Genomic DNA, 22,153 nt, shown 5'->3' on the forward strand with positions numbered 1-22,153 from the left:
AAACAAGAGGAGAAAACGACATATTATATGGGGAGCTGTGGTGCAGAATGGTTAAATATCACTGCTTTTCAGGGAGATTAATGGTAAATGTGCACAGAGGTCATTTATAATATTAAAAATAAAATTTTTGCTGGGTCTTTTCAGCAAAGCAATGAAGATAAATGTCGCATAGAGAAACCTTGGGGAAAGGGCCATGCAAAAACATCAAGGGCCTGTTGAGACTACAGAGGGATGAGAAAATTTTTAATTTCTTAAGAGAGCTCAGCCATGAAAACAAAACACAGTCGGCTTTCCTACAGCTGGCCTACAGGAATCTTTGTGCCTCTTCCTGAGTTTATATGGAGACTGACTTTGTCTGAGGAATTGGGATTTTGAAGCCAACCCTCAGTGGCTCTGTCATGTCAGCTGGCTCTGTCACGTCACCATGGCTTCCTGTTGCCTCTCCAAGCCATTCTCTCTAAATTGCTCGGAATGATCTTTTAAGAAAATGAATCAAATTGTTTTCAAATAATTTGAGACTTGTCTAAACTCCCTAAGCAAAATCCACACCCTTCACAGCCTTCAAGGTCCTGCCTAATTGGGCCTCTGCCTTCCTCCTCATGGCCCTCTTGACCCTCTGTGACCCTTCCAGCCACACTGGCCTTTGCTCTGTTTCTAGATCACGCGCATCCTCGCTCACTCTGGGTGTTGCGGTTCCTGCTCCTCCAGAGCCTTTTTACATGGCTGACTCTCTCATATCCTTCGGGGTTGGCTCAAGTATCACCTCCCCAGAGAGAACTTATACAGCCCACCTGTCAAACTAGGTCACCCACGTTGCCCCCTAGTCACTACTCCTAACCCCAGTGCCAAGCTTTCAAAAGAAGCTCTGAACATAGTTGTTCAATAAACCAAAGACAGAGTTGGGGGGCAGGGAGATGTCTACAGTGTAACCTAAAGAATTAGCAATTTCCAGAATGCAAGGAAATTCCACCTCACCCCATTCTTCTGCTCAAACTTGGTGATCTATTCTGCGTTCCTTCCCCATATATTCATTAGTGCTTGCTATGTGCCAGGCACTCTCCAGGAGATCAAACAAGGAAGACAGACCCCCTGCCTCCAAGAATTTAGAATTTAGTGAGAGAAACTAACAATGTAGACATAATCGCCCAAGAGGGGAGGTGAGTGCACAGTTAAAGGTATGGAGCGATTGCCAGTGCACCCCAGAGGGAGGCACACATCTTTCTTTAAAGGAGAAGAACAAGCAATTGGGGAAAGTGATATCTGAGTCAGGAGGAATTGCTCAGATGGAGAAGATGATTCTAGACAACAGAATAGAGTTACACAGAGGCTGTAACCATGGCTGCCTGTTCCAGAAGCTGCTAGTCGTGGTGTTGAGCTAAAGATGTAAAGGAACAGGGTGAAGCTGGGAATGGGGGCTGTCACGGCTGTGCAAAGCCTCAATTTGGTTCGAATGCCATGGAAACCAGCAAAGATGGAGGATTAAGACCTAAAGGAAGCCGGGCTCAGAAAGTTCACTCCAGTGGTGGGGTGACGCCAGAGACAAATCATCTTGAAAATTCATCACTGCCATTCTTTTTCATAGCTATGTTTGTGTTGCGGGTTACTATTGGGTTTGTTTCTATCATGCGTTGTAGATATTTGCCCCTACTGTGGGATGGGGGATTCCCAAAAGTGCTGTTTGACCCCAAGACTGGGACTGTTCAACCTCTTCATTGACCCCTTCCCACCCACCCTCCATAGCCAGTTCTCCCCAACTTCCTGGGATACTATCTGAACTTAGCTGATAATAAGCCCACATATTGGGGCACCTGGGTGGCTCAGTTGGTTAAGCGACTGCCTTTGGCTCAGGTCATGATCCTGGAGTCCCGGGATCGAGTCCCGCATCGGGTTCCCTGCTCGGCAAGGAGCTTGCTTCTCCCTCTGACCCTCCCCCCTCTCATGTGCTCTCTCTCTCTCATTCTCTCTCTCAAATAAATAAATAAAATCTTTAAAAAAAAAAAATAAGCCCACATATTGTGTTATGGACACCATTTCATTCAGTCCCCAAAAAAACCCTGTGAATTAGATAGTATCCACAACTTACAGAAGGGAAAAGCCCTCTAAACTATGTCAGAGTTTGTACCGCTAGCTAGTGATGCGTTGGGCCTGCTAAAATGAGAACAGAGGCGGAATCTGGGTGTGAAGGGAACTCTGAGAACCCTGGACCAAGGAGGAAGTCATCATGGTGAGATAGTGGGTGGTGCCATGAGGCTCAAGATTCTTCCAAAGGGAGAAGGAACTGAAGATCCATTTATTTCTCCAACACAAGAGGTTCTCAGACTTTGGTGTACCAGTTGTCACCCAGGGAGCTTGTGGAAAATGCTGGTTCCAGAGTCTCACCCCCAGATATGCTGAATCTGTAGGTCTGCAGTAAGGCCTAGGAAATAAGATAGTTACCAAGCTCATATGACTTTGATGCAGCAGGGACATGCCATCAAGGCAGTAGCCTAAGCCCATGGTAAACCCAAATGGCTGGCTGTAGAGGGTCTACAAACAAGGAAACTGAGGCCAAGAGAAGTGATATGCCCATGAAGTCCGAGGCCTAATGGCAGATCCAGGCCTCCAACCAGCTCTCCTGACTCCCAGCACAGTGCTTTCTTACCCAGCCCACTGGGGCCCTCCACACCCAGGCCCTCTCCTTGCCAGTTTGCACTTTGAGTAGGAACCCCAGATGCCAGTTCTTTAATGAGGTTGTCCAACTACAATTTACAAGGCCCAAAGTCCTCAACAGGACTGGTCTCTGCCAGGCTTAATTTACACAGTTCACAGGCCTTCCAACACTCCCATTAATGTCAGTGTGGTGGTGGCAGCTATTAGTCTATGCACAGCCTGACTACACCCTCACCATGCCACCATCCATTTGCACATCTCTGGGCTTCTTTTCCCTTGAGCACTTGATTCTCCTTGTCCTGGAAAACGTGAAGTTTCCACCAGGAGGTGGGAGCTGGGTACCACCTCTGGGCTCCAGCTGCAGCCTGGCTCCTGACCTCCCCACCCTCTGGAAGCCAGCCTCCTCCCACAAGCCATCTCCCCTTCTCTTTAATTTAAAAGCAAGACCCCCTTCTCGCTGACACAGCACTCAATTTTTCCCCTTTAACGAGTGGCATCTGTTAGGCAAGAGCAAGCAGGTGGGAGAGGCCTGAAAGCTGATACAAATGTGCCTTTTTTAATGCCACATAAATCACCTTAATTAAAAATTAATTAAGCGCCCTAAAATTTGACATTCATTTAAAAAAGAAATTTGAGTTAAGAGAGTTGTGTCCATTTCAAAGCATCAAATCTCCAAGACCCGACTGAAGGAGGAGAGCAGATGTGGGTTTCTGTTTTGAATGCACAATTAGGGAAAATGGGTCATTCCCAGGGAGCAAACTCCCCAAGTCCCCCGTGGGGCAGAAGAGCACCTCATGTAACCTGACCCGGGGCACACGTGTCTCCAGTGCAGATCCAAACTCATTTCTACTGCATCCACAGAGAAGATAAATGGTCAAACAAATGTGACATGCTGTTTGTTGTTTCAGGAGAGATGTTCCAGGGTGCCGATGACAGATGACTGAGACAGGAAAAGCCAACATGAGGCAACTAAGGGAAGCTTGCTGGGCAAGTGAGTGGCTCAGTTAAGATGCATAGCAGGGTAGCAGGCTTCAGGGGAAAGTCATTAAGTGGTCAACATTAATAAAAATGGCACCAACTCTATCAAATCAACTTAGGAGCATAGAGCCGCTGACAACCATTGCCAGAAGCCCAGAATCAGGACGTCAAGGATGGAAGGAGTCTTGGAGGTTGAAGTTACACTCTCACTTTACCAGGGGACCCTGGAGAACCATGGAGGTACAGGACCCACCTAAGACACACAGATCCTCCAGCCCTCCAAGGAAGTGGTTCTCAACCCTATGTCCATGAGAATCACCCAGGAAGCTTCTAAAAATCACCAGGGCCAAGGGCCCCTCCTCCAGAGGGACTGATTTCACTGATCCAGCCAGATCATCAACAGTATTTCTAACTTCCCAAGCGACTCCCATGGGCAGTCAGGGAGCTGCTCCAGAAGGTGATGTAATTTGCGTCCTGGGAGAGGGATTCCACCTGGGACCATGTGACCCAGATCTGGGCCCTTCCCCTGTGATTTGCTAGCTGTTGAGACCTCCGGCAAGGCACCTCGCAAGGAGCTGGTTGCATTTTGTTGTGCCTTACTCTTTAAAAATCGTTTCTCTCTACATTATTTAATCTCTCAAATCCTCGGTCTTTTGTTTAATCAGATGGGGATAAGAATAAATGTCCTACCAGTTGTTTCTGAGGTTCAAGCAAAGAAGGCTTAGGAAGGCACATGGTAAGGTGTTAAAATGCTCTCCAAGGGTAAGGAATGATGACAGTTTACTATCCCCAGTGCCTGAGATGTTATTCTGGGAAGAACTGCCTTTTTGAAGGTAATAAATAAATTCCCAGAGGAGAAGACCCTTATTAACGAAAGATCCTCGAGCACCAGCTCTCCCCAGAGTTGATCTCAGCTCTCCATAATCTTTCTGTGACTCGGGCATTGGGCATTTCGGTGGTTACCAGGAGTCACTGGCGCCAGGGCCGGAAGTGATCGGGAAGTGCCAACAGAAGTGTCTTCCTCATGCTCTGGAGCAGGCTCTGACCATCCGGGACCTCGGGTTACCCTACCACATAAGCTGGAATAACCACTTGACAGCCACCGAGGGGATGCTGTTAGGAAACTCAGGCCCTTGATTAAAACCATTCCCCAAGGGTACTTTACTCCTTGGAATTTATGGGCCCCATAAAGAGAAGAACTTGGGAAGACAGAGCAGTTGTTTTCTGTTGCACCTCATTAGTTTTGAGTTTGGGCTGGCAGTAGAGATCAGAGTGCCGGGCGTCCATCTAATTGAATCTCTCACAGGCATAAAGTTCCCCGTGGTACAGGGGAGAAGGCAATGTCAGGGAGCCTGGAAGTCTCCAGCCAGGGGAGAGGGATGGGGAGGAGTTGGTAGAAGCAGGGGCTAAAGGAGAGAGCTTCTCTGGGCTGCAGCTGTGCAGCAGGGAGCTCCTGGGGATAAACTCTGTGGCCTCCAGAGAGTGAAAGCAGCCCTCCCTTCCAGCTACCAGACCCCTCCTTTGGTGAGGTTTATGGTCGCAGGGGAGGGATACTGACTTCCTGCCCTTCTGTACCCATTGTCACCGCTCCTGAGGACCCCCATCACCCAGGGGGATCCCACAGACAGACACAGTACAAAAGACAGAGAACAAGGTGTCAAAGCCCTGGGCAAGCCATGTAAGCACTCCGAACCTTTGTATTCTCCACTATAAAATGAACGCAAGATACCTCCCACCCATAATACATCGTTTCAGTTCAAATCCCCAATACCGGAGTGGGGAGATCTCTGTGGAAGGCGCTGTTGGAGACTCATGCAGATAAGACTTGATACCTCCCTTCAAGTCACTTATAGTTTGCTGAGGAAGACAGGCATACAAACAGCTAGTTACAACATCAAGCAGAATATCTGCCACATTCAAGCAAGAAGCCCAAGTGAAAGGACAGTTCATGGAAGGGAGAGAATGGGGCACTCCATGAAGATGTCACAGATGAGCTGGGGAGATCTAGATCCCCATTGCTGCAAAATGGGGAGTTGGCGGAAGATGTTCCCAAATGCCAAGGCAGCCTTAGCAATGGTGGGACAACCCTATGACTACCAAGGTTGACCCACGCACTGCCTACCAACCCCACATGGAAGAAACTCTGGAAGCATAAAAGACAAGCGATCACCAAGGAAGCTATGGATAGTTTTGGATGACATACAAGTTTAGAACTCCTGCGTATCAAGATGCATTATAGACAGAATGAAAATACACACTGGGGGAAATTGTCAAACATATAACCAAATATTTCACATCCTTATCAATAATCTCATACACTTCAACAGGAAAACATGAAGAACCCAACAGATAAATTGGCAAAAGGAATTGGACAAGTCCCTAAAAGAGTACAATAAAGCTAGTAACATGCGGGAAAATATCCAGCCTCACTAACTATCAAAGAAATACAAATAAAACAGCAGGGAAATACTTTGAGTTAAAAACAAAAACCGTGATAATATTCAGGGTTGGCCAGGATGGCCAGGATGTAGCAAGAGGGGCGTGCGTGTATGAACGCAGCTGGTGAGAGTGTAAATTGGATTAACTTCTAGAAAGCAATTTGGCAATATGTATCAAGGGCCTTTAAAATGTTTATACTCTTTGATTCAGTAATTCCACTTCTGGGAATCTATCCTTTGAAAATAATCTGAAATGTGGGCAAAGGTTTATGCTCAAAGATATTCTTCAAAGTGTTATTATAAACAGCCTAACAATCCAGTCACTGAATAATGTTTAAATAAATGATGATACATATTACGAAGGATCGTAGCCATTAAAAAGTGTCCTTACGGGGAATTTTTTTTTCTTATGGGGAATTTTTAAAGCCTGGGAAAAGCTTGTGATACAACCCTAATTATTTTAAGGCCTATATACATATGACACAGCTATACACACTTGGAAAGCATCGGCCAAAAACATTAACGAGAAACCTACCAAGATGTTAAAAATGCTGGCCTCTGGGCAGTGGAATTCTGGGCATTGTTTTTGTTTCTTTTTACCCTGGTTTCAAGCTTTCAACAATAGGCCTATATTTTTCAAATGAAGGAAGGTAAAAGAAACTAGGAGACATATCCAGGGAATGACAAGTAACTGGTGCGTGAAGCACGCACACGCTCGCGGTGAAACTTAAGGCCTAATCACAAGGTGTGAATCAAACATGAAACGATTTTCATTTGTCCCACAGGTGGAGGAAGACTTCGCAGATTTTTTTATTTCCCTAATGTCTTTGGTAGTGCTGGGAGTGAGGGGAATAAGGTCCTCATTATGCAATGGTCCCATAGAGGGCATAAGAAGAAAATGTTTGGGAAACTGGGAAATCACCAAACAAGATGAAGGAGAATTTTTATTATCCTAAATGTCCTTGCGCTGAAGGAGGGGCAGAGAGGACAGGCAGCGTCGCCAGCAGGCAGGGCCCGCCGGCTACGGTGGACACACCAGTCTGCCCTCAGGAGCGGAGCCCATCTGGAGGCCACTTGCCTGCCACTGCCCCTCACCCTCCCTTAGTTGGGACTCCCCCCTCTTAAGGGGGAAACACAGAGCTGCCCTGTTCTGGTGGCTATAAGGTTTAGCGCACAAGCAGGTGAAATGCCTGGCGCTGTACTTGGCAGGGAGCTGGTGCGCCATATTGGATACCTGGTGTCCTTGCTGGGCCCCTGCTTCCAGGGACAAAGACCACAGCCGCGCCCAGCCAGTTGGCCTCCATCAGGGCTTCAGGGAGGACACCCCTCCTCCAGCTCTGCCAGGGGGGAGACTGCACTTTCTGGGGACCAGCACCTGTTCCTTAGAAGCACCGTGTTGCCCAGCTTCCGAGACGCCATGACGGACAAGTGGGAAATTCCTGTGCAGAGTTAAAGTGATAAAATGAATTTGGCATTTTACCTTTGAAAATGAGCATCGTGTCTCCTGTCGTTCCTTCTGTATTTTGATCCTGAGAGCTGAATATTTGGAACTGAGAGGGGCGGGCTGGCTTTCCATTGTGCAGTCCCCTGCACTTGGATCAGGAAAGGATTTGGAGGGAATATTGTCTCTGTGCTCAAGGAACAGAGATGGAGAGGGTAGTGTTTCTCCTTCTGTGTGAGGAGGAAAGGCAGAGATGTCTAGTCCAGGGAAGCAGGAAACACAAAACAAGCTAAGGAACAGAGTAGTTGATCTAAAGCCATGCGGGGCCTCAGCTGACTGAGCCCATGACTGCATCTGGTGTCAGGGTTAGCCGGTGTATTCGCCCCCTGGGGCCACTATAACAGACCACCACAAACCTGGTGGCTTAAAACAACACCCATTTATTCTCTTCTGGTTCTGAAGGGCGGAAGCCCGGAATCAGTTTCACTGGGCTCAAGTCAAGTTAGAGGCAGGGCCGGCTCCTTCTGGAGGCTCCAAGGGAGAAACGGTTTTCTCACCTTTTCTGGCTTCTAGAAGCTGCCGGCATTCCCTGGCTCGTGACGCCTGCCTCACATTTCTCCAGACTTGCTTCCATGATCACATCTCCTGCTTCTTTCTGTGACTTTCTTGCCACCTTCTTCTAAGAACCCTTGTGATCACACCTGGGTAATCCAGGTATTTTCCCCATCTTCAGACCCTTAACTTAGTCACATCACCAAGTCCCTTTTGCCACATAAAGTAATATTCACAGGTTTTGGGGATTCGGATGTGGCTATCTGGGGAGCCATTATTCTGGGGGTTACTACAGGCAGGTAACCTAATATGCAGGCTTTTCACGAACACTCCTGGGGCCAGGCACTGGTGAGGGCTGGAGGGACAACACAGAGACACTCCAATGATGTGGGGAAGAAGATGGGGCCATGCACACATGTTCTAGAGCTAGGGGGCATGGAACCATGGAACCAACACCCAATGAGGCTCGAGCAAAGGTCTGTCAGAGAGACAGAGCAAGGTGAGACAGGAAAGGAAATTGGGGTGCAGAGCACAGAGGACCTTGAAGAGCAGGTTGAAGAGTTTGGATGTGATCCCCTGAAGGAAGCAGGGCCTGTGTTTCCCATGCCCGGCAGTTACAGAGAACCCCCAGCCAGGCCGGGGGCCCATCTGACAACGGTGGTGGCCTGTGCTAGCCACTAACAAATTGAGCCTTATCTAGACTAGTCTGCAAAAGAGGCCCCAAGGCCACTTCCAGCACTCCCCTTCTGTGACATGGAGAGAGCAGCTTTGCAGTCTGACAGGCTGGGCCTGCAACCCACTTACCAGCCTTAGAGAAGTCACTCCACCTCACTCACTCAGTTTCCCCACTCAGGAAATGGGCACTGATAAGACTTGCTTAGCCTCTTGACAGATGTGCTGAGGTATGCAGAGGATTCTAGAAGCAAACAACCTGGACTTGATGTTAGTTTCAGTGGGAACTGAAATGAACCAGAAAATCATGGCATTTCAGATAGTAAAGATGATCTAACCTGCAGAGCCCACATCACAATCAGCTGGGAGGCTTCACTGAAATAAAATCTAATAAAGGGAAGTCTACTCTCACAGCCAGGGTTGGAGAAGTACACCCCTTATGTGAAGCTCAGAGAGGCTGTGGGACTCGGCCAAGTGGGGGTCTTGGTTCACCCTCTCACCCACCCAGCTGAGCACTGAGAGGGTGGGATGGGGATGGGGAGACTGCGGAAGCACCAGCCATCATGGGGAGGGAGCTAGAAAAGAGGACAGAATGCAAAGCCACCAGACTTGGGGGGTTGACCCAGGTGGGCCCACCTGCTCATCTCCACAGGAGCCAAAGTTTCCCCCATCCAATACAAACCAAGAGCTAGAGGGCAGGAGTCACACTCAGAAACACAAACCAGGCCCTTGCTAGGTGAGCCCCAGGCAAAGGCCCCCATTTAGAAGGGCAGGCTGGTGCAGGCCAACTTAAGCCTGGCTCTCCGGGATCACAGGTTAATTCATTACCATAACCCATTTTTCTTGATACAGAAATAACTGCTAATGTGTTCATTATAAACTGCTCCTTCTCCCTTCTGCCACTGGATAATATGTGAGATTTATGATTTATATAAAAATTCCAGAATGGACCTTAGAAATATCATCAGAATCCCTCCTTTCATAGATGGGGAGACAGGGGGCCAGAGAGAAAAGGGATAGGGTCAGCTTCACACAGCTGGTCCAACACTAGAAAGTGTTGCATGTTTCTAGCATCATTCCAATGGTGAAGCTGGGGTCAAGAACATGTGGGAGATACATTGGACCAGATAGGCTTCAAATCTGACCTTGCAGGTCGAGCTGTCTCTACCCACAGGCTCTCTACCTGGCACATTGAAGCCAGGGGTTGAGGACCCCAGAGTGTTGAGGGAACATGGACCAAAACCTGGCGCCACTCTGCTAGTCACCATCACTAGAAAGTGAGGATTCCCCCAGGGGGCTAGGGGATGGGGTGTTAAGGCTGACATCCTCTCAGCCTCCTGGTGTTGGCCCTGCGTGTAACCAGATTGAGATGTGGGCATCCCAGTGGGATGCGACAGGGCAGAGCGATGCTGTTGCTGAGCCTTCCCACAGGGCCACCCAAATGACCAAGGGCATATGTCTCTGTGTGTTCTCTAGGAACATCCCCGGGCTCCAAGATGGCCTTGCAGAGTTCCTTCACCTGCTGGAACGGGACCGTCCTCCAGCTCGGGCAGGCCTGCGACTTCCACCAGGACTGTGCCCAGGGAGAAGATGAGGACCAGCTGTGCAGTGAGTAGATGGGGGAGTAGATGGGGTTGCACCGCCCGCCCCAGCCCAGCCCATGCCTTCAGCCCTCTGCCCCCATCACCCCAGGCACGTGAGCTTGGACACCCTTCCTCACGTCCAGTGCCACTCGTGTCCTCTCAGTGGTGACTTCCAAAAGCTACACGGTCTTCAAGAGAAAGAGCTAAGTTAAGAACCAAACAAGGTCTTGTAAGTTTTGCTGTCAGCATCCTCATGGCACAGAGAAGGTGTGCAGGGTAAAGCCTCGCTCAGGAACATGACATTAGAAGCCCTCTGTGCCCACACTCCCCGCCCTCTTCAGGCCGTCTCTTCGACCGCCCACCTGGCCCTGCCATCCGCCCCAGCTTCCATGTACCCCAGCCAGCTGGATCAGACCGCTTCTCTGTGGCTTTGCTCAGGCAGTACCCCTGGCCCAGAAGGCCCTTTCCTTCTCCGGTCATGTCTGCTCCTCCAAGACTCACATCCAGGGCGCCTGGGTGGCTCAGTGGTTAAGCATCTGCCTCAGGTCAGGTCATGATCCCAGGGTCCTGGGATCGCGCCCCGCATCAGGCTCCTGATCAGCGGGGAGTGAGCTTCTCCCTCCCCCTCTGCCCCTCCCCCTGCTCATGCTCTTTCTCTCTCACTCTCTCTCTCTCAAAGAAATAGAAAATAAAATCTTAAAAAAAGAAAAAGACTCACCTCCAGAGTCAGTCCTTCTGGAAAGACTCCTCTAATCATTCCCACAAGTATCACCCCAACAAGTACAGTCGGTTCTTCTTCCTCTGGACGCCCCCCCCCATTTGGTGCATCCATCCATTATTTTTTATTAACAGCTTTTTAGAAATATAACTCATATTCCATACAATTCACCCATTTAAAGTACACACTTCAGTGTTTTTGAGTGTGGTCACAGGACTGTGCCACCATCACCACAATCTGATTTTAGAACATTCTTATCACTCCAAAGGTAACCGCTAGCAACCTTTCTTCGTTTCCCTCCAATCTCGCCTCCCCTACTCCCCCCACGATCCACTAGCCCTAAGCACACCCTAATCTACTTTCTGTTTCTATAGATTTGCCTATTTGGGGCATTTCATATAAATGGAATCATACGATACGTATTCTTTTGTGGTTAACCTCTTACACTTGGCATAATGTTTTCAAGGCCCATCCCTGTTTGTCATGTGTAAGTACTTCATTCCTTTTTACTGCCAAATACTATTTCATTGTATGGCTAATAGCACATTTGTCCATCTGTTCATCAGTTGATGCACATTTGAGTTGTTTCTACTTTCTGGTTATTACGAATTATGCCGCTTTGAACATTCGTGTACCTGTTTTTGGATGGACGGATGTTTTCATTTCTCCTGGGCATCTACCTAGGAGTAAATTGCTGGGTCAGCTCTGTATTTGACACTTTTAAAAACTTCTAGGCTGTTTTCCAAAGTAGTTACACCACCTGACGTTCCACTGGTAATGTAAAAGCTTCGAGTTTCTGTACAACCTTGTCAACACTTATTGTGATGTCTATTGATTTTTGCCAGTCTAGTGGGTGTGCATCCACTCCATTTCATGAGGTGGTTTCCATGTCTGTCTCCCTGTCTGTGGGCTGACTGAATCTGGTACTCTCCCCCAGACCAGTATCTCCTGGCACAGCCTAGGGAGTCACTATTTGTTGACTTAAAATGACTAAATGTTGGGAAACTTGTCCCCATAGACAAAAACAAATTGCTGAGGTCTCAGTGGTAGTTGGGGACAGAGTTAGACTTCCAGGCTAGTGCTCACTCCACCTGAATCTGGTGTTCTTAGCAGCTGTCTGGCTCAGAGTGTACACATGTATGCCAGGGGAACCACAAACACTTATAAAACCCATATATTATGAGCTAGAAAATGTACTAGAGCCTACAGCAGAGATGAATAACATAGCCTCTGTCTTCAGAGTGCTGAAAATCCAGCATAGGGGCAGGGAGTGAGACCACAGAGTCCCAGCAGGGACCAGATCTGGCAGATGTGTGCCTGGGGTGCTGTGGGGCCTAGACACAGAAGCAAATGCCTCAACCTCTCAGATACACTGGCCCTAAGACCTTGTGGCCTGCAAAATGGCTTTAAAATGTTAACGGTAACCCCCACATCATCTGGAAGACAGATTTTTCCCTTGGGGGGTGAAAACGTTTTATTTATTCTCTTTTAAATGAAGCAATAAAGAAAATCCATTTTTCAATTTGAAAAACTTCCTTTTTATATAAAACTTTCCAGTGAACTTTTCCAATCATGATGGAATTGTGGTTGTTTTGATAAAACTCAGCAAAGACTTGCAGGTAAGCCCTTTGTTTATCCCACACTGTTTCCGGTCTTTCTCACAAAGCTCTCACTATACCCGTGGACCAAAATGAAGCCAGCCCACCCATGTTGCCCCAGGCAGGGTTTTGGTGTGTCTCTGTAGTTATTGGTCCCTGCAGTATTTCCAACAGTGCATATCAGCTGTGTGATTTTGTTTTTGCCTTTTTAAAGTTTTTTGATACCCACTTCCCAGCTTGGACACAGGTCAGGCTGGCCGTGCCCTGATTTACAATTGGGAAAATGAAAGCACAGAGAAGGTAATTGATTTGTTTGGGGTCACACAACATGTCAGGAACTGAGCCATGATTAGAACACTGAGTCTGTGGTATCCAGCCCATTACTGTGGGCCCAGGGCATTTTCTTACCATTCTGGGGCTGGCATTAATGGATTTCCAGGGCCAACTCCAAGCTTGAGGACAGCCTGTCTCCCATATGGAGGGCAGGTTCCAGGGGCCCAGAGGCCTTTCCAGCCACACTTGAAAAGCTGCTCTGACCAGCTCTCAGAATGACAGCTCCACCCGGGAGAATGCCTCCCTCCCCCCGCCCCCACCCCCCACCCCCGCGAGTTCTTTGCTATAGAAATCAGTTGCTAGGAGGAGAAATTTAATTCAGGAGGAGGGTTAGAACAATCTTACTACTCTGATCTTGGCAGTACTCTTAGCAAATATCCTTTTCCTTTTTAGCATGCCCCATTCTGTCTAGCATCATTGCAGTTTTCCCTATCACACTGATGTTGATTCTAGAAAACATCCCCATAAAGAAGAAGATAATAATGACGATGATGATGATGATGATGATGGTTAACATTTATTGAGCATTTACTGTGTGCCAGGAACTGTCCAAATACTTTTCATGTATGAACTTATTTTGTCCTCAAAATAATCCTATGTGATGCTATTATACCCATATTAGAGATGAGGAACCTAAAGTCCATGAAACTGTTAACCAGTGGTTGAGCAGCAGTTCAGACCCAATCTGAACCACTGCAAGCCAGACTCACTTGTTATATCAGTTTCTAGTGGTTGGTTGTGCCAAGCACAACACTAGCTATGTATCTACCCAGGAAGAAGGGGAGGAAGGGAAAAGTCAAGGAAGGTCCAGAGCTCTGCCACAACATTCCTCTGGGGGTAGAAGGGGCTCAGATCATTTGTCTTCACCCTCTGGGCCTATTTCCTCACCTGTAATATAACCTATAACATGATGCCCACTGATATGTTGATGTTTGTGATGCATTTATGACAATGGTCTTGACATCACCTGGTCCTTCCCAGCTGGTCTGGAACCTGTTAGAATGTCTTCTCTGAGCAGGTGGTCACCCAAGCCTTGTTGGGAACGTCCAGTTCTAAGGAACCCCCATGAGTGAGGGTCACTAATCTCTGGCCAGGGTAGTCCACTAAGCCCTGCCATGGTTGGAATTTGGAGGGGAAAGTAGGTTATATCCCATCAACTCCCAGCCTTAACTCCCCATACTTGCTCCAGAAGGAAGTCAACACACAACTTTATACAGATTATCAGACTCAATCCTGAGCACCATTCCAAGCCAGGACAAGTAGGGTACCTGAAATGGAGGTGGCATTGCCCTTGCCCTCCTGCATTCAAGCATGAATGTGTCCATTCACATTGCGTCCTCCAAACCACACACCACACACCATCTTCCTTCCCTCTTTCCACTTAAACATTGCTGATCCCAGTGAGATATCCCAGAATGCTGGAGCCCATCAAAGGGTATTTTCACGGTTCCCTGTGTGTCAGGCCATGGCCTCAATGGCATGTGACTCCCCAGAAAATGGCCAGGTGTCTCCGCTTCCTCCCCTGATGGGTCATTGACTTACTGGGTAATCCAGGCAGCTTGCTTCCCCTCCCTGTACTCACTAATCTCATCTGTTTGGTGGAGACACTCTTCCTGCCAGGCAAAAACAAAAACAAAAACAAAAAAAGTTTTTTAAAGTTTATTTTTTTATTGTAAAATAAAACATATTGGCTGTAAAATATTTGGAAAATCTAGAACAGTACACAGGAGAAAATAACTATCACCCGTCATCCTCCCTCTCAGACATTCAGAGATAACCATAATATGGTGATGTATTTCTTCTAGCAATTTTTCCCATGACTCTATATTTTCAAGGAAATGTATAACACCTATTTATCAAAAATATTAACAGAGCTGTCACACAGGAAGGAAAAGAAGTAGTGTCATTTGGCCTGGAGTTTATACTTGGCAGCTTCCTGCAGCCCCTGCTGAGGCCACATCTTTGTGACTCTCCCAATTTGTCTCTCTTACAGTGGAATCAGGTGTCATAATTGCCAAATGTTGCAGAATTGATTGACCCCCACGCAGGCTGATTTGCCATCCAGCCAACGAAGTAAGAGGATCAGTTAGGACAGTGTTTCTCGGTGGCCACTACCATGCATAGGAACCACCTGGAAAATGTTAGAAATGCAGATTCTCACTCAGCAGGTGGTTATGGGGGGGGTGGCCTGAGAGTCTGCACTTCTAGCAGTTTCACCGGTGATGGTGAGGTGGGTGTGGCTAGTCCCTGCACCACATTTGGAGTAGCAAGGGGTTAGATGACTGAACCCACGCCTGTTTCATTCAGCAAATAAGTATTTCGGTCCTACAGCACGCTGAGCCCTGAGTAGGCTCTTGGGGTGAATGAGAGGAGAAAGGCATGATCAAAGAAGGAGTTGAAACCACTGGACTCAACTCTGCATGCCAACGTTGTGCTCAGCCACCGGCCCTGGCAGCAGTGTCCCAAGCCTGGCCCTAATCCATCAAGGGTCTTTGTTAGGACACCCCCCACCCCACCAGCTTCCTTAGGAGTAGCTTCTCGTTGAGTACACACAGGCTGTGTTGGCAAGAGTAGCAGTCCTCTCCTCCTGCGCCCCCTCCCATCCTGCAAGGCTTTCAGGATCACATAAATTGTCCGTTGACCAAACTACTTCGCCTCTCTCCTCTCCCTTTATTTCAAGCAGCCAAAAAGAAAGGGGCTCCCAATCCCAGCTCACCCTGGATCTTAGGCAAAGCCAGCACAACGATGGGCTTCCAGGAGGTGGAGAACACCAATGGCTTTCCTCGTTCCTGTCCCAGGGGGAAGGCATGGGCAGAGCTACCACAGGCATTTCCAGAGAGGCAGCCGAGGGCTGTCTCTGCCCCTAGGGCAGTGTTGACTGTTTCAGTTCATCCTCTGATGAGTCCCCTGCACCCGGAATGATCGATGATTCATAATGCCACCACCACCCTTTATTTCCCTCAACTCTGTCTGCTTACAAAACTCCACACTCTCTGCTGTATTTGACCCTCAAAACAGCCCTGTGAAATAGACACTAATATTGCCTCACTTTACAGATGACGGAGCTACGTCTCTGAGGAAAAGAAGTGACTTGCCTTCTGAGTCACACAGCAGGAAGCAGCAGGTTAGGGCTACCTCCAGGTGTCCAAATCCCCGGACTGTTGAGGCTAACTTCTCAGTCTTTGCCTCCTAAAAGGGGAAGGAGGGAGTGATAAGCTGTGAAGGCTTCAACCCAGCCCTGCCTCCTCCTTCTACCAGGAGCCATTGCCTGCTAGAATCTTCCATCATGGTCCCTGGTTTAAAGCACACCTGCAAAGGACGCTTTGCGGAAGGTCACTTCCAGCTACCAGTTAGTTTTTGCAAAAGAAGTGGATGTGGGGTCCCTTGAGGGGGCATAAAAAATAAAACAGAAAGATCTCCTTAGCTTTTGGATTTTTAATCAGAGGAACATGCGGGGCTTGGGGGGGAAATGATTTCTTTAGGGGGGTATAAATGGGAAGAGATGTTCAAAGTCAGTGACAGCCGGTTTTAATTTATAATTCCGCCTCTGTGTGAAATGCATAGAGAATCAGGGGGAAATGAGTAATAATTCACTAAGATGCTGTCACAGCCAGGAAGCATTAGGACTCTCTTTGTCAGCCTGCCATTGCCCGGAAGGCTGAGACAGAGGAAGGACACAGAGAGTGGTGGGTCCAGCTAGAGCGCCTTTCCTCCTGCTCGGAGACATAGTCCTACTGCTTCTCCCCAGCCTGGCCTGGGGCTGTTGGTGCTGTCGGAATAGCCTGGAATAGCCCACTAGCTCCTCAGGGCTGGGTGCCTTCCCTGCAGCCATTCCCTGAGCAAACCACAGAGAGTGAGCTCTCTTGGACCCTCTTCTCCTTTCCTCCTCCTTCTGCAGGCACTTGGGAAATATATGGTCATAAAGCTGACTGTGGCCTTTTCAATGGGACCCAAGGTCAGCCTGATGTAGAGAAAAGGGTAACGGGGCTCTTTATGCTGAGCCAACAGATGATATAAAGGGGCCCCGTGGCTAGCATTGCTCAGCCAGGATGAGGTAGAACAGTAATAAGCCATCCCCAAATTTCAGGGCTTAACATAACATTTAGAGTACCTGCGCACCGAAGCGGGGGGGCGCCCACTGTCAGACAGCAGCGGTCTCAGGAACAGGAGCTCCCCTTGGCCGCTTCAGCAGGGAGAGAGAGACTGAAGAATTGCACAGGGGCTCTCTGCAGCCTCAATCCAGAAGCGACACACATCACTTCCACTCACATTTCGTGGGCCAGAGCTACACGTGGCTTCCCTTCGCTGGAAGGGCGGTGGGAGATAAAGGGGGGCAAGTAGAAAGCTTGAGCAGTATGTGTCTCTGCAGACAGGAGCGACTGAGGGATCCAACTGAGTCCCACCAACACTACCACTGCAACCATCACATTCTTGTCATTGTGTCAACCATCAGAAATGTATTCCAGGGCCTTCTCCTGGGGTCACATTCACAGTGGATCAGAATAAGGAGCACAGACTTAGAAGCAGAAGATCTGGGTTCAAGCCCGGCTGTGTTACCTACTGGCTGTGTAACCTTGGTCAGATTGCTTAACCTTCCTGAGCTCTCCTCTGTCACATATAAAACTGGGTTATTCCCCTGCTACCGCACTATTATTATTATTATGACTATTTTATTTTCTGAAGATCATGTGTACATGTTAGGGCCCCGGGCTTCTTTTCATTATCATCAGTAACATTAGACATCAAGAGTCCAGCTGGGGAGCTGTAGTTGATGAGGATACTTGGGTCATGCCTGGGTAATGTTACTTGACATTGGCATATTTTGCTTTTAGCGGTCCCAGAAATGACCGTGCCCCTGTGCTTTCCCTGCAGGTAAACTCCCTGCTGGTTTTTACTGCAACTTCGAGGATGGCTTCTGTGGCTGGACCCAGGGCACACTCGCACCCCACAACCCCCGGTGGCAGGTCAGGACCCTGAAGGATGCCCGGGGCCAGGACCACCGAGGTACTGTTGCTCTCTTCCCTTCTCCCTGCTGCCCATCTGGCCAGACAAGAGACTTAGGCCCCTAGCCCAGAATAGCTAGACCTCCCCATCCCTGCAGGGCAAGACCAGGGGATTGCACAGAGCTTGCCCTGGGGTGCTCGCTCACAATTCCCTCTTCAGACTTCCTGGGCTTCAGAATGATTAAATCAGGCCAAGGTAGATGTCACCTCTGATTCCCTAAAATGAGAACCCGGATGAAGGATTAGCTAAAAGATAAGAAGAGTGGCAACAATAGTAATCATTCATTCATTCACTAAGTGTTTGTTGAGAACCAACTTTGTGTCTGGCACGTAACTCACTGAGAGGTAAGGAAAACCCTAGCTCTCTATGGGGAGGCTGATGCACAGGGAGGCCTTGTGTCATTGGGCCCAAGGTCGTGCCCTGGGAACCTAGCCCCACATCTGGTCCATTCCCTGGAGCCCAGCCTCCTCAGCGATATCTCCCATCCCTGCCCAGCTCAAGCTGGCAACTTCCACCTTCCCAGGGCCAGAGCCCATCGTCCCTCTGCTCCTGCTGGCCTGCCAGAGGAACAAGGGCCTCACACACTCAAGAGATGGCCACCCACACCTGGGTGAGCTGACGCCACTGGAGACATGGCTGGGGCATGGAATGAAGGAGGAAGGAGGCAGGGCCTGTGAGGCCAGCACAACTTCCAAATTTGGGCTGCTGGAGAGGCCGGACCACCCAGCCATGGGCCCAGCCTTGGGCTCTACCCAGTGGCTAGGCCTGGGCAGGCCCTGTGGCCCACCTCTCTGCAGGATAGAGCTGGTTTCAGCGGCGAGGGCTCTCTCCCCTTCTCTCCCCTGCATTTGTCTACTCTTTGTGGAGCTAGAGCCCCTTGTACCAAATCCCTCTCTTTCCAAGCAAAGATCATACAGCCTATGGATCCCTCTAAGAATTAATAATAATAGTAGTGATGATGATCAAAGTGTGAGAGAGGACAATGTCCAGATCCACCACTGGAGATCCCAGAGCCCGTGCAGTCCTGTCCTTGGCCCTCAGAGCTAACTGCACCTGAGTGAGCTGGCTTTGGCCCGTGAGGAAGCAGGCTGAGTTACTGCAGCCACAGGAGACTCTCAGCAGAGAGGAGGCCCCAGAGCTCCTGCTTCTCCTCCCGGCCTCCTCACCGTACTGCATCATCCTCAGCACCTTGTGGAGGAGAAGAGAACAGAAATGGGGCTCAAAGCAAGACATGATCTTCATGTCTCTGCTCTCAGTTCGGTGGCTTCCCATGGCACCCATAGCAAGTAAGCATCTGACCCTGGCCGAATACCTCTAGTGACAGGGCCCTCACGGCCTCCTAAAGTAGTCCCTTCCATTGATTGCTGCAACCAAAGACCAGTTTTCCTTTCCCAGAGATAAGCTCCACCTCTCCGTAAATTCTACTCATGGATCATACTTTCTGTCTCCCAGAGCCCCTTGGAACTCAACTATTCCCTCTCTCACCAAAGCAGCCCCTCAGATATTTGAAGACACCGTGTGAAGGACTTTCTCGCCCTAGTCACAGATTCTTCCTCAAGGACGGGCCACATGCTTTCTAGGCTTTCTGGCCTGTCTTGGTTACTCTGCTCTGGACCCACTTGAATTTGTTACTTGGTAGTAACCCCAAAACAGACTTTGCTAAGAGAGAAGAGCAGAAATGAATGAGTGACGTCCTCTGTGGGGTTCTGTGGCATACCTAAAAGGTTGCAGGAGCACCCTGGCACCTATCTCCATAGCACTGACCACCTACAAAACACTCTGTAGTTCCTGGAGGTTTCCAGATTCTTCTTCCCCACCATGTGGGGTTAGGGGCTCATGTTCTCCCAGGTTTGCAGACAGATCGATGAGAAAACACAAGAAATAAGACTTCCTGGTCAGGTCATGGGGCACAGGATGACCTGGTAGAAGAGAGTGAAGGTCGTGGAGACCACTGGAGGGCAAAGGGCAGACAGGACTGGAAATGGGGAGGGGTGGGGGAGTCCAGCATGCTTCAGGCTGCTCCTGGGCTATAGGCTAAAGCTGGTGACCTGGGGAGATGAGGGGTGCAGTAGCTCAGGATGTATGATGCTGGGATATTGCAGGGCATTTGGAAGGAAGATCTGTGCATGAGCCAAGTTTTGTTGACAGTGACAAGTAGACTGCCTGATCCATTGGACAGCAGAAAGCTGTGTCCTCAAAGATGTTCCAAGTCTAGAGAAGAATGATGCAGAGCCCATTAACCCTGCACCCCTAGGCACTTCAGTGCATGAAAATGGTGCATTTCTGACCCTTTTCCTTTCTGCCCCAGGCCACGCCCTGTTGCTCAGCACCACTGACGTCCCTACTTCTGAAAGTGCTACAGTGACCAGCGCTACGTTTCCCGCCCCGATGAAGAACTCTCCATGTGAGGCAAGTCTCAATGTTCCCTTAATTCTTGGACTGCTCATCCCACTCCTCACCTTGGGCACTTCCAGCCAAACCCAAACATAAGCAAAGTAGCCTGGGTAGTAGGGCTGCTTGTTCTCCTGGGGGGTGGGGGTGGGGGGGACAAGATGGCATTTTGGTCATCTTTTAGGCAGAGGGCATGCACCAACACGGTGAAGTTCCATCTGCAGAGGATCTTACCTTAAACACCCATACTCAGCTACACTGGACTCTTTGCAGTGGGGCCTCGATTGAAGCAAACCCAGAAAATATTTCCAAGGCACAACAGGGGAGGGTAACAGTGATCTACAAAAGACTTTTTATAAACATCCAGCTCTTGCAATACATTTCAAATTTTATAGAGCATCAAAAATTTGATCTACATAAATTTCACTAAGATATTGGTGGCATTCAGTAAGGTACCCCCAAAGCCACTTGCCTGGATGGTTCCTGTGGCTGTAACGTCTTTAGTGTGTGGACTGAGGGGCTTGCCATGTTTCTTAGCTTAAGGTCATAATTTCTAGAGAACAAGAAATGTGCTTAGACCTGAACGTGGCCCAGTGATTAAGCTCATGGACTCTGGAATCAATTGCCTGAGTCCAAGCTAGGTTCCACCACTGATTGGCTGTACAGTTCGTTTGGGAAGTTAATAACCTCTCAGGGCCTCAGTTTTCCCACCTGGAAAGTGGACACAATAGGAGTGCCTACCCCAAAGAGGAAAGGATCAAATAGGTTAATATGTACTCAGGCCTTATCACAGTTCCTGGCACAAAATAAGCGTGACAGTACTTAGCCAACAGTGCCTGGCACCCTGAGGAAACATAGGTAAGGAGAATGGGGAAGGAGGGAAAGGACATGAGCCAAAACCAGATTCCAAGTTCTCCAAGAGCCCCACATGCCTCTGCTTCTTTGTGCCACCATCAACATCTTGCACTGAGTAGAAAGCCAACACAGGCTTTAGATTTGGCCAGTCCTCTCTTTCTGGAAACGCACCGGAGAAATCCCTTCCTGGCTTTGTTTCAGGAATGGCTACGTGCCCCCTGAGCAATTTGTTTCCTTCCAAGCTGTGGACTCGCTGAAACTGACCAGGCTCGCTTCCCCTGCGCTCCGTGGAGCCCCCAAGCCCTGGGGAGACAGGCTTCGGTGGCTCCGGGACACAGCTAAACTCAAGGTCTCCAGGCTTTTTGTGAGATACAAACTCACAGGCAAACACAAATAAGCATGGAAAAGATGTATCAATGAATTTTTTTTTAATCGGAAGAATGGTCAAATTAAATCTGAGGCTCCACTCTTAGTAAGCAAAGAGGGGTTCATGATGTGTAGTCCGTAGCAGCCTCACTCCCGGCTTGATTTTCTAAGCCAATGTTTGGCCAATTTCTCACCCTCTTCTAGTTCGTTTATGTTACCTTACTAGATATTACATATCTCTGTGAGCCACCTTAAGTCCTTTTTGGAAGAAGTCAGGGCACAAATGAATAGGTTCATTATGTGAAACTGTATCTGAGAAATCCTGCTATCTGATGCAGGTGGTGGGTTACACAGTCATCGCTGACATTTCTGAGGTGCCTCCCAGCGGACTCCTGGGAGGGAAGGCTTCTTAAGAGGGAAACCTAAATGCGGAGAGGCGGTTGGCCTTCTTGAGAGGTCAGGGGGATCCTTAAAAGCATTTGATTTTTAAATGTATTCTTCACTTGATTTAACAGGAGCCTAATTTTAGAGTAAGAAATGTCAAGGTTAAAAATGATATTTTTCTAATACTTCAT

The 22,153-nt window shown here is 48.7% G+C and overlaps 1 protein-coding gene across 1 annotated transcript in view; it reads left to right on the top strand.

Annotated features, from left to right (window-relative positions):
• Positions 1 to 20,456, top strand: part of LOC145716006 (ALK tyrosine kinase receptor-like) — a 541,645-nt gene extending 521,189 nt beyond the window's left edge. Inside the window, exons 6-8 of the mRNA XM_081797301.1 lie at positions 10,207 to 10,338; positions 17,835 to 17,966; positions 20,275 to 20,456. Of these exons, the coding sequence (XP_081653427.1) occupies positions 10,207 to 10,338; positions 17,835 to 17,966; positions 20,275 to 20,456 (446 nt within the window). The remainder of the gene's footprint in view (positions 1 to 10,206; positions 10,339 to 17,834; positions 17,967 to 20,274) is intronic.
• The last annotated feature ends 1,697 nt before the right edge of the window (positions 20,457 to 22,153 follow it).

Source organism: Leptonychotes weddellii, chromosome 10 (genome assembly GCF_054177405.1).
Source record: "Leptonychotes weddellii isolate Sample4059 chromosome 10, ASM5417740v2, whole genome shotgun sequence".
Taxonomy (NCBI): domain Eukaryota; kingdom Metazoa; phylum Chordata; class Mammalia; order Carnivora; family Phocidae; genus Leptonychotes; species Leptonychotes weddellii.